Source organism: Mchenga conophoros, linkage group LG13, assembly GCF_057382185.1.
Source record: "Mchenga conophoros isolate Kocher_MC1m ecotype Shallow Benthic linkage group LG13, M_conophoros_male_GT1.1, whole genome shotgun sequence".
In the NCBI taxonomy this organism is placed as follows: Eukaryota; Metazoa; Chordata; class Actinopteri; order Cichliformes; family Cichlidae; genus Mchenga; species Mchenga conophoros.
In genome coordinates, this window is record NC_140538.1 from 28,907,419 (window position 1) to 28,920,169 (window position 12,751).

Here is a 12,751-nt window from a genome sequence, read left to right on the forward strand (position 1 = left end):
ATTTATTCTATTACAGGGGACTTGCAAGCCTTAGTCATGGGCCGTAATATAAAGTTACCAATTCATTTTAAGAAATTGCAGTTTCCAAAATTAAGTTTTTCAGATTCCATTGGTAGCTTGTCATTTTGTACTGCGGCTTTCATCAGTTTCATGTCTATTTGAGCCAAAAAGAGCTCCAGTTGTCACCCTGCATGTAAATATCAATGTGAAGAAGAAGAAGAAGGGACTTGTATAACCAGAATTCCAGTCAAAAAACCACACTGACCCAGGCTTAGTATGGACTTATTATGCTTTTCCTTATTTTCTGTCATATTGTGACAGTGGTGGACATTACACTTGGCCAGAGTTTCATATAATGAGGTGACTGTGTAATCCCTGTGGGCCAAAACTCAGGCTGCTGATCGTTTTTCTAGTCTTTCGATAAATGCGCTCCACTCAGACACAGAACCCCACCCACCTGCAGTTTACCTTCTATTTGCATGTGACAGCCAATCAGAATTAAGTTGGCTTTAAAAGAGAGGAGCTATAACAACTGGTTTCACATAGAGGATGAACTGATGGGCTGCAGGGTCCAGCATGCTTGCATAAGAACAATTTCAACTAGGAATCGTGCAAAGCTAGTCTAGTAGAGTCAAAGAATAAAAATGTGGAGCTGAAAATGAGCACAACGGGTCCACATAAATGTGTGTACATGAGTTAAATGGATATGTGTGTTGGTGGCACCAACTATACGCCACTGTCTCACACTATCCATTCATTTTGTTCACAGAAGGAGCGGGAGAAGAAGAAAGAGAAGGATGGTGACAAAGTAGAGAGACACAACAACTCAAAGGTAGAAACACCGCTCATAAATCATGGATTACAGGTGTAATCTGAAAAACGAGAGATGTGATTTAGGTTCATATGGTTCTGGAATGGATTCAGTTATTGAGTTGAGCCTACGATAAAACACAAGTAAGCTTAGGTTTTAACCATGACTGCACTGTACTGTCAGCCAACTTAATGGAGTGCTGTGGTATATTTGCGGTTTTGATTTTCAAGCTTCAGAAAATCAGAACCACAGCAAGCAGCAGTTTTAGTAAAAAAAAAACAATCTTTACAGCCTACTCGGCACTTAACAAACACTGTAAGTTGGCAACTAACCGGTGAACAGGAGTGGAGCATTCTGGGGTGTTTTTACATGGAACCATCTGGAAAGTTTTCCCTTGAAACTTTGTTGATTGGTGCAGGCACTTAAAAAAACACGTTGAATGAACATCTGTCTGTCTCTTCAACAAATTAGATCAATGAACCACCACCACCAGAATCAGTTACAGTTATTGAAACTCGTCTTTCACTGATGAAGCACTCTCCAGTTTTTGAGAGACCTAAATATACGGCTCTAGTAACCCATAAATGATGCAGATTAATCTGACCAATTGGGAGTTGTCTTAAATCTGAGCTCAAGTAGCTCAAGAATCCAGCTACCTCGCTAGTTAACACCTGCAAGAAAACCTATAACCATATCTCCCAAAACGTTGGGGTAAAATGTATATAACAACATAATGCAATGGTTTACAAACCTGTAAACCTGTTTTTATTCACAGTAGGATATTGGAGCAAATCGAATGTTTAAAGCAAGAAAATGTACAATTTAAAGAGTTAATAAAGTCATTTTCAATTTGATGGCAGTAAAATAGAATAGAATGCCTTTATTGTCACTGTATATAGGGATGGGTATCGTTTAGGTTTTATCCGATACCGGTGCCAAATCGGTACTTTTGAAACGGTGCCGGTGCTCAAACGGTGCTCAAACCGGTGCTTAAAGAATGGAGAACACAAAATTGGTCCAAAAACCTCATGTTCAGCTGGTTTTTTGTAAAAAGATAACAATGTTAGCCTTTTCTGCAGCTATGGGGCATATATGGTATCACTCTTGGCTGGAAGCAGTGCTTAATCAATGGAAAAAACACAAACTTTGTCCTAAACCTCTCATGTTTAACTGTTTTCCACTTTTTCTTTGGTCATTTTAGCCTTTTTGGCCAGGGTGAAGGGAGTATCTGCCATCAAACAAGAGGACAGCCGCATGTAGCTATGATGATGTTTGCTAGTTCACCTTACATGCATTAATGTAATAACGTGGTTAGCCTACTCAACGTAAATTACACACGAACATTAAGCTACTCACGCAGAGAAGAACGGCTGCTGCTGCATCATCATCCTCATCATTTCTGCTACACTGGCAGGGCTAGGGGCCAGGACTCTCCTCTTCGGGGTTTTTGGGGGATATTGCTAACTCCGGGTCAGATAACAGGCAACCCACGCACAGTAGATGCGCTCGGTGTGAGGTCTCGCAGCAAGCTATCATACGGCGCATTTCTCGGCTTTTAAAAAAAACGCTATGCGTCGCCAGGTGTTTCATCGGATTTGAGGTGTTACCTCCTTTGACAGTATCACAGTATCAGCTTAAAGCACTTGTTGCAGGCTGCTGAGTTTGCATCTTTTGCTGTGAAATACAGCCAGACTTTTGACCGCTTCGCCTTGAACATTTTTAATCTGTAGCTCTGCTCTAACAGAACGTACGTACCTGGACCTGCCTACTATCCTGGGAAACGTAAAATGATTGGCTAGAAGTGTATCACAGCTCGGGAAAAAAAAGCACCGAAATAAAGCACCGAAATGTGCGCTGCTTTTCGGTCTGGTTACTACCGTTTATGTCAGAACCGGTGCCATCATGGCACCGGACACCGGTACCCATCCCTAACTGTATAGATATGCAATGAGATACAGAGCATCTCCTACTCAGTGCAAACATGTGGGAAAAGAAAAGGGGGTGAGGTGCACAATTTCTGCAGCACTATTTTTCATATATATATGAACAGTATTCAGAAAAAATATAAAATGTAAAAAATAAATAGTGTTATGTATTTACAGTGTGGGTTATTGCACGTAAAATTAAGTATTGCACAGTGGATGGAACTGTGTTGACAGTCCATGTGTGAGTTCAAAACATCGCAAAACATCTCAGGAAGCTGTTTACCACTTTTGGCATCCCCTCTTATTTTACAACAGTCAAGACATTTGTGAACTGATCAGATCAGCTGCTGGACATTTAGCAGAGGAATGTTCCATTTTTGTCTGATATAGGGTTCTAGCTGCTCAATAGTCTGGGGTTTTGTTTGGTGAAAGGTCTGGACTGTGGGCCAGTTCAGCACCTGACCTCTTCTACTACAAGCCATGCTGTTAAATGCATCCTGAGAGAGTGCTCATAAAAAGTTGGATGGTCCTGCTCCTTTTGAATGAAGAATGTGGTCTCCGTATTTTCCAATTCAGTTTATATTTCAGTTTGACTGAGCACAGAACAGCTTTCCACTTCGCACAGAACAATCTTCCTCAAGCTTTTTTGTTGGTTTTTTCACGCCTACTTCGTGTCAGCCTTTTTGAGACCTGTTGGATCCATTAAATTCAGTAAACTTAGTTTAAACATGATATATTTTCTGTCTTGCAGTTTGAATAAAATATGGGTTTATGTGATTTGCTGATCCTGTTTTTATATACATTTTACACAGCATCCCAACTTTTTCAGAGTTGGGTTTGAATGGAAAAAGGGCAGAAATGGAAAAATCTTTCTTTATTTCTCTTTTTCTTTAAAAAAAAAAAAAATGTAAGCAACCAATGACAGTTTAAAACTCATAATTTTTAATATGGGTACAGAATTCATAGAAGTTTTTCTGCTGCTATCTTTATGATGGCATCAGCTTAGGGGAAAAAACCTGCTGCTCTTGGGATGAATTTTTTGCTGTGGGGTTAATCCACTGTGCTGCCCTACTCAGCACTTGGCAAGCAGAATCCAGGATCTTGGCTGGAGTCTTGCAGTGCTCTAGCATGTATCTGCTGTCGGTGAGTAGCTCAGTCTTATTATTTACTGCTACTGTACATACACTTTATTCTGGCTCTGTCACCAGAACCTTCCTAATCCAGTCTCTCAGACACAGCCTATCACCACCCAGCGTGGTTCACCTTTAGCTTCTACAGTGCTCGTATAGCTCACATGATCGTGGATAGTATAGTTGGATATATTTGGAACAACAAGATGTAAAAGAATTTGGCACACAGACCTGAGGCTCAAAGCTGTCAAACTACAGTTAATCGAGCTGAACTATAGCTAGTATAATTAGGAACTGGTCCAACTCAGGCTGGACATGAACCCCTTCTGTTGCATATGCAAATATAAAACTGCATTTTGATTAGAGCCTGCAGGGCTTTGTTTCTTGGCACATTCAAACTGGTTTAAGTAACCATGTGTAGTGTACAGTACTGTTTGCTGTTGTATGGTGTGCAGTGTTCGTCAGGCAGATCCAACCTCAGTAGGTCACATTTGTATTATTATTTTTCTTCTAATTTTTTAGGCAGTTTTTATATGTGTAAGTTATACTTAAACAAACAAAAAGGTAATTAATCTAGCTTAACAGTTGTAGCTTCTGTCAAAAAATAACTTTGAAATTGTGTGTGCGTGTGTGTGTAAACTTGATATTTTGTCAGGATTAGTGACTAAATCTTTATTTTATATACAGTCTTTGCAACAACAGAGTCAAACCACTGACAGCCTAAATGTAAAACATTGATTATTGCGTTTCAATGCAGTGTTCTTCTGGGAAACATTGATTCCTGGCATGTGCTGTCATTATGGTTGGCAATAGCAACCACAGACATTAGTGCCCACCCCCAAACATCTCACTACAGTCCATAAAAATGCTCTAGAACAGCTAAAGAAACATGACAAACATCCTAAGCCGGTAACTCAGCCTCCAAACTAAGCTACCCAAACCAATCAAGCATCTGTGCTGGAACAAGCCTGATCCAAGGAGGCCGTACCCCCAACCCTTAGGACAATCTGTTGTTTCAATCCTGGTGCCAGATACCAGAGCACGCCACCAGAGTTCCTGTGTGCCACAGCTGTTGCGGTGGAACTTGGAGGGCTAACATAACATGGTAGCTGTGGCTGAGTAGTATGTAAGCAAGAATTTTAAAAGCTGATGTGCTGAAGAGAAATACAGGGAACATTAGAAGAAAACAACCCATAAAAACCCTCAAAGTGAACCTACAGTAACCAGAAGGAGAACTCAGGCCAGTAGCAGTGATCATGTTTTATGTACAAGGCTGTAGCAGCACTGTGAAAGCCTGAGTTATGACAAGGTGAAGTGCAGCTTTTCTTTGCGTGTGCCCGTGCGACTTATTGAATGTGTGATAGCAGTGAAAGCCTAGAGCCTGTGAAGCCCTCCACCTGAATCCTGAGCCCATCCTCTAGGGGAAACCCCTCAAACATTCATGTTGTTCACATATGCTTTAATATTGCTACGTCCATCGGTGTGGATTATTTCTTATTCACACACAGGGGCATATAGAGGGGAACTGTATCTGGAAGGACGATAATATCATCAGTGTGCGCAATGAATAATATATAAGTGGAACCTCAGCTGGAACAGGTTCCTAATATAATGGTGTAATATCTGTCCAGAAGAAGCCTTCTGTCATTCAGAGGAAGTAAAGAAAATGTGGCAAATGTAGCTTTTTAAAAATTGTCGATAGACTGTTAATGCACCAGAGTGCACCAGAAAAAAGATCCTCTCCCATCCCGAAACACAACTTGCATAATGTTGCGTTTTTTAATATAAAATCTGGTAAGTTGCTGCTGTCAGTCGAGATAAGTGATTTTGACCACAAAGAATGACGCGAGTCTGACTAGAATGTAATTCCAGATCAGGCCGGCCTCGCGATGAGCTGCAAATAACTGATGTGTGGAGGTGAGGGTCAGCGAACGTGTGTGTGATGCAGGCATAATGCGAGTTGGCCTTTGCTGTTACCCACGTGTATGTGCGCTAGAGCTGTGCTATGCTTTCATGCATATCTATAGTGTGTGCACGCACTTATGTTTGCTTGAGAGAGCACGAGAGAGGAGCGAAAGGGGTGAGTGCGTGTGTTTCTGGGTCATGGTTAGTGAATTCAGAGTTTCCATGGCCTGTGAAGCAGTGAGGGAATAATATAGCTCTCAGGTGTGTGTGTGTGTGTGTGTGTGTGTGTGTGTGTGTGTGTGTGTGTTCATTCTGCAGAGAACAAAAATGTAGGCTATGGGGAACTGTACCAACTAAGACTGAGCCCTGTACTCTCTGGTGTTTTCCTCTGATACATTCGCATATTCAAGATGAATCTACTTTTTCTCTTTATTGTGTCCCATTTTATTTTCTATCAATATTTCTGCCCTGACATATTTACTCACTCATTGTATTTACATCCAAATAACTACTGCAAACTATTTCTTTTTCTATGAACATGACCATGCTTTACAACATGTGTGTGTAAGGCAACCCTGTGAAAACAGTGAATATACTGAAATGTGATGTAACAGGTCACACTGAATTTGCTTGTTTGTGTTTTAGTCTTCCAGAGATTTCTCAATTCATAACACAACTGATGCAATCCTGCAATCTCTCCTCTTGATTGCAAGGCTGTAGAATTTTATTTTTGCCATTATGCACATGTCCCAAATAAAATCCAGTGACTGCTGCATTGTTCTTGGTAATGATGGTAAATGCTGTTGATATCCCCGGTTTGAACTGGATTCTTGGAGCTGAGCATTCATTGCGATGCCCTTCTGGCGGTCTTGGAGGCTGTTCTCAGACTGCAGCTTGCAGAGACGGAGGCTTGTCGACAGCTCATCTGGGCCTCCCAGGCCATAAAAGCAGGTCTGGATGAACTGCTCTGCCCTTCGTCTCCTGTCTTTGACGTTGACAAGAAATGTTTTCATCTCGAATACATTAATATCATGTTGGGAAACTACATCCACCTTAATAGAGTGTTTTCTCTATCCTGTCCGCTCTGACTAAATGCAGTTTATAGTTTCCACTCCAGTTAACCTCCATGTCTGCGGAAGAAAAATACCCAGGATGCCACTTCACACACAGAGGCTATGTGAACTTAATGCTGGGAAGCTGTAAGGAGAGAAAACACCAGAGAAGCACAGAGAATAAAACAAAACTAATGACACGGCTGTTATGGTCATATGCTTGTAGTTTGTACATACAGTACTGACTGGGTGGGGGCTTACAGTGTGTGTGTGTGTGTGTGTGAAAGCATTTGACTGAACTGAGTCCCATTAAATGGGAAGAAAAAAGCTAAATGAGTAAAACATGAATGAATAATTCTAATAAATAGGATCTCTGATGGACTGAAGGGAGTGTCCATTCAACGCCCGCATTAGTTTTTGGTTGGACTTCTGATGATATATACAATATTGTGGTGGATTTGCAGTTTGTACTGTAATTTAATCTTCTTTTAACCTTTCTTGTTGTGCCATTTTTCTCAGGTTATTCCTGTGTAAATGTATCCAAAGCTGGTCTAAGAGCGCAGCGTTGCTGTGAATGACGAAGAAAAGCAGTGTTTAAAATAGAGCTTGCATTCTATTTTAATGGCATCAAAAACAATCGGCATATGATTAAGCCCTATTGACGAAGATTAAATTGCCTCCAGGCTTTGTGTGTAGTTGCACTCTCTCCCCACTGCTTTCAGAGCTACTAGTAACTGTGCGGTGTGTGTGTGTGTGTGTGTGTGTGTGTGTGTGTACTTGTAAAATGTACACAACAGCATTTTAAGTCAGCTGGCCACAGAAGGTGTGCAGAGGGTTTTTGCAGAATTTGCACTATGATTTGTGTCTTATTAAGAATGTTGAAATAACTTTGCCCCCCCCCCCCAAAAAAAAAATAAAATAAAATAAATAAAAATCCCCCAAAAACATACAAACAATCAAAACATAACATAAAAACATGCATGTTAGTTTAAGTGGTTTTAACTGATTCCGCTAACTATAGTAATAACTGTAGTTTAGACACCAATTAGCTGATAAGTTGATGCTGAAGGAAACTAATCAGTAAAACTCAGTACTTTAGTCCATGCAGTGGCGTGCAGAGTGAATATTTCATGTTCACTCTGCAAATCATTTCATTTCTTACTTAGTAATAATTTTGAATTATTACTATTGTTATGTTCCCCTAAAATGGTCCAGAGGATGAGGGAAAGTAACAAAAGGTGTCCAGGTTGGAAAAAAGGAGACAGGGAGGCAAAATAGTTAGTTTTATTGTTTGTTTATTGTTTCTATTTTGAACTAAACTAAAAGAGTTGTACACGCTGCTATCACCTTTTAAAGAAGTCAAAAACAAAAGCTAGGTGTTGGTAAATAAACTGAAAAGTAAGCTAAAAAGAGAGAGAGCTAAAAAGAGTCACCCAAACACACTCCTCTCCACAGAGCAGGAGCAATCAACCACCATATGCACACAGCTCACTAGCTGCAACCCAACAAGGCTCTCTGGTAGTAGAGATCACCTTTCCCTGGCCTTAAGAATACTTAATTGCTGATGGGAGTCAGCTGTACAAAAAAGGTGGCACCTAAGGCAGGACACACCCACACAAGGTCAGATTCAAAGGAGGCCCTACTAGGGCCATAACAATTTTTATTATTTCTTATTTTAATTTTTTAACAAAGAATTATTAATTTGCCCTTTACATCTTTGGTGATGTAGCTATGATTTGGATTATGTAACCTGATGCTTCTTGAAATGCGCAGATTTTTTTGCACCACACCCAACAGGTGGCGTCAGCCCTCCTTTGGCATGTTTTCACTGCAATCTTCTTCTGTCCAGTATCTGTGATTTATTGCCCATCTTCATTGGCAGTGTATGAAATGCTCTGTTTTTGACAGTTTCCCAAATCAAAGTTGTCTTTATTAGAAAAAGAATAATAATAGTTTTAGATGAAAGTTCTATTTTTTAGCATTTGCTGTAATGGCACAGTAAACAGTGGACAGGAAGGCTGGGGGAAAACGTGCAGTGACTATACCGGGGCGGGGCAGACTCAGATCTAGGCCTCTTCTGTAAACTTACTGGGTCATCAGCTCAGCTCACTGAGCTGTTTATTGGTTTTTGGTTTTTTTAGACACTCTTCTGGTTAAATTTTTTGCTAATTTCTTAACTCAAATTTTCAGCTGTGCTAGCAGAACTGGCTGATTTGTTAAGACAATCAGTTGAAAATAATAATCAGATCACAGTTGATCATTAACTGGTAATGACATAAGTTCCAAGAAACGCGTGTGTGTGTTCTTCTTTTAAAAAAAAATATTTTTTTGTAGTGCTACCTCCTGAGAGTGAGGTAGTAAATCACTTATCCTTGAGACCTAAAGAATGCTATAGAATCTGTGCTAAGAGCATCTTTCATAATTCATCTTATGGTCCATATACACTTTGCAGATATGAAATGGGCTCTAATAGGCTTAGGCTGCTTCCCATGATGCACTGAGTGTGTTTAAAAACCACTCTACATTTAATCATTAGTTCTTATTCATCTCTGGCACTCTTCCACAGTGTCTTTTGTCCTGTCTTCTTCCCATCACAGCAGATGGCTGCCCTTCTAAGGCCTGGTTCTGCTGGAAGTTTCTTCCTGTTAAAAGCAGTTTTTCCTTTCCGCTCTTGCCAGGTGCTTGCTCATAGGGGTTGTTGGGGTTTTGTCTTTGTTACCTTGTTTAAGAGTCTTTACCTTATAGTATGTTGTTGGGATTTGACACTATACAAATAAAATTGAGTTGAAATGAATGAACATGTTTACACAGATAAAAGTTCAAATTTCTTAAACGTGTGAGAATCTACTTTCATTGAGTTTAGAGCATTTAAACAAGTTTGGATTATAATGTGAACAATAAGTAAATATAAGTTCTGGTAGTCACAGAACTTAGCCAACATGGACTTAGATATCAAAACTCATCCGTGTGTGTGTGTGTGTGTGTGTGTGTGTGTGTGTGTGTGTGTGTGTGTGTTTGCATAAATTGTGCAACAGATGTTGTCTGTTTGCAAGAATGGTCTTTGTGCACGTGTGTGTGTGTGTATACTTGCAGAGATATGTGACGTTGTACATCTCCTTTTTGTCCTTTTCCTCTGTCTCAGCTGTACTTCAGCTGTCTCTGAAGCCCAGTGTCAGGGAGATAGTTGTGTGTGTGTGTGTGTGTGTGTGTGTGTGTGTGTGTGTGTGTGTGTGTGGACACAGAGCGAGAGACTTGTTAGTCCAAGTGTGTGTTGACACACTGAAAGCTGTTTAATCTTCAGTGTACCGGGAAACATGCTGACAGCCCCCCCCCCCCCCCCCCCCCCCCCCCCCCAACATCCCCGTCTTCCACACTTTGGCTTCTCTTGCACTCTCCCATTCTCTCTCTCTCTTCTTCACTGAACGCTCTCACCCTTTAGCCCTTATGTCTCTCTTTAGCATCTTTGCGTACAGATGATATGCTGTACACGTTTGTGGAGGACATTCATACATGTTGCAGGGTTGTTACACCATCATGATGACAAAAACTGTCAGACAGACAGTGCCCGAGGACTTTGTGAGGTTTTTTTGCTACAGTTTGATCACATTTGGCCATGAGACAGACAGACAGACACACACACACACACACACACACACACACACACACACACGTACTAATTACATATGATTATATAAATACTAAAAGGTAAAATACTTTTTTTTTTTTAAAGAAAATACTTACTTATACAGAATTTACCACTGCCTGATTGAGGTGGTAATGCACCAAGAAGCTGAAGAAAAAGAACATGATACTAACTAGGAGGTTAGTATCTAAACCGCTCGAGCATCCGTGGCAAAATGAGATTAGATTCTGCTTTACAAACAGAATAAATATGCAATGTCAAAAACTACAACAACTGTCAAGAAGATTTGTATGACACTCCTTCAAAAAAATGGAAATTGGGTCCAGTGCTTCAAGGCCTCAGTCACCCAGGCCTAGAAGGCAGTTGGCAACCTCCTTGCAATTTCCAGTGACTGGGGAAAAATGAGTATTTTCCAGTGGGTTGCTGGTGGTTGTTGGCTTTATTATAGATGACACTGGTCATCCAGAGAAGAAGAAGGAGACTTAAAGGTTAGACTCTTTTCTTAAGGATTTATCAACTTTTCCCTTTATACTGTAGTAACTCTCATTCAAAAGCAAGTGAAGAAAAATGAGATGCTGGTTTTAGATTTTGACCCTTTTGATGTCCCCAGTTGGATGTTGATATATATACATATTCTAACTGTATTCTTTATTCTGGAGAATAAAGTGTCATTTCAAAATATGAAAAATATCCCTTCTTGATTACAGAGAATGTGGGTGATTTATTTTGTTTCCTTAAACCTCTCACATTACCTTCTAATATTTCCTTCCCATTCCTCATATTTATTTACCAAAAATATCTGAGCTACTGAGACTTTCCTTATTGGTACATGCTAATGGGCTCTAACTTTAGCAAAAAGTGAGTTCAAAGATGTGTATGGTGGAGACGGGTCAAATGTACATGCTATATCTGCATATTTTTCAGCCAGTCGTCTCTAACTAATCAAATTCTGCTGATGGGTTGCTTGCAGTTTGAGCGAGGTCTGGTTAATTGTCTGAACAATCAGCGACCTGCACACGGGCTATCAGAGACATTTCCAGCATATTTTAAGCTGGGCGGACTATTTTACATGCTGTGGATAAAAATGTATTAATGCTTCTGTGAAGGGAACTTAACTTTGCTGCAGAGGAATTAAACTTCATTGCATACTTTACTCTGGGCTTTCTTTACGAGCTATTACCAGAATGGTGTTGCTATGGTTTTTGAACAGGGTCATATATTTTAATAGCTGTAATTTTGCTACCATAGCTATCAAACCTGCAGTCCAGAGCTTTTCTGTCTCTCAGAAAGCGCGTAAGCAGTGAGTGTAATTAGGCAGTTCAGCACTTTTGATGTGTGCTTATCAAGAGGAAAAGCAACACCAATGAAGATCCAGGCTTTCCTCAGCATTGGTTGCTTTCTTAGTTTGTAATAAGGAAATTCTTCTCGGCAACTTATACTGTAGTCTACTCTGTCTCCATAGATAATGTAAAATATGGACTTCAAAAACCCACATGTTGAAGGTTCAACCATCGCCATCTTGGTTGCAAAAACATTATGTTACAAGAAGGGTGGGTCTTGTGATTGACAAGTCATTAGCCAAAGACGGAAGTTTCATACCACACATAATACTTCATTTTGAAAATAGGAAGACCAAGGTTTACAAAATAGATGCAGTATTTTTTCCAGTATTAACCAAAATGCGTGACTGAGCCCATAAACTCAGCCTGTTATACTGTCTTTGGTCTCCATCACTACAGTTATGCCCCTCTTAAGCTCTAGTAATTGCTTTGCTATTGTTAGAAGATTTAATGTAACTGAGTTTGACTGATAGACTTAATGTTTTCGACTTTGACTTGAATGTAACACACGTTAATTTAACTGCTTTCAAAAACTTCAGTCGAACAACATTCTAGAGTTTTATCTGAACCGCGGGTGCCTTTGGTTTTGTTCTTTAATACTGGATTTATTTTTCTACGAAGGTTTGAACTTTGAGGGTGTTTAAACAAAAGAGAAAAGTGTGAAAATGTTCATGACTGTCTGAGAAAAGTGTATAAAGTGTGTAGTGATGGGTTTTACAGCCTTAAAACATCTACAATAATTGTAAAAAAATAAAGTTGGCTACTTTGCGGATTTCACCTATCGTGGGTTATTTTTAGAACGTAACTCCTGCGATAAGCGAGGGACCACTGTATGCCCAAAATGCTTACTTTAAGTAATTTGATTACATGTTAATTTTCCATGTAACTTTGCTACAGAAGTGCATTTTAAAATGTTAAATTTAATAGAATCTGGTCAAATGAAAT

The 12,751-nt window shown here is 39.8% G+C and overlaps 1 protein-coding gene across 4 annotated transcripts in view; it reads left to right on the forward strand.

Moving 5' to 3' along the window:
* LOC146561503 (stromal membrane-associated protein 1-like) overlaps window positions 1-12,751 on the forward strand; it is a 152,411-nt gene that overhangs the window by 53,894 nt on the left and 85,766 nt on the right. For 2 of the 4 annotated variants that reach the window (XM_085297636.1, XM_085297638.1), the window contains one exon: window positions 770-832. The exons of the other annotated variants lie outside the window; for them this stretch is intronic. In XM_085297636.1, the coding sequence (XP_085153762.1) occupies window positions 770-832 (63 nt within the window). The remainder of the gene's footprint in view (window positions 1-769; window positions 833-12,751) is intronic. 4 annotated transcript variants of the gene reach the window in all.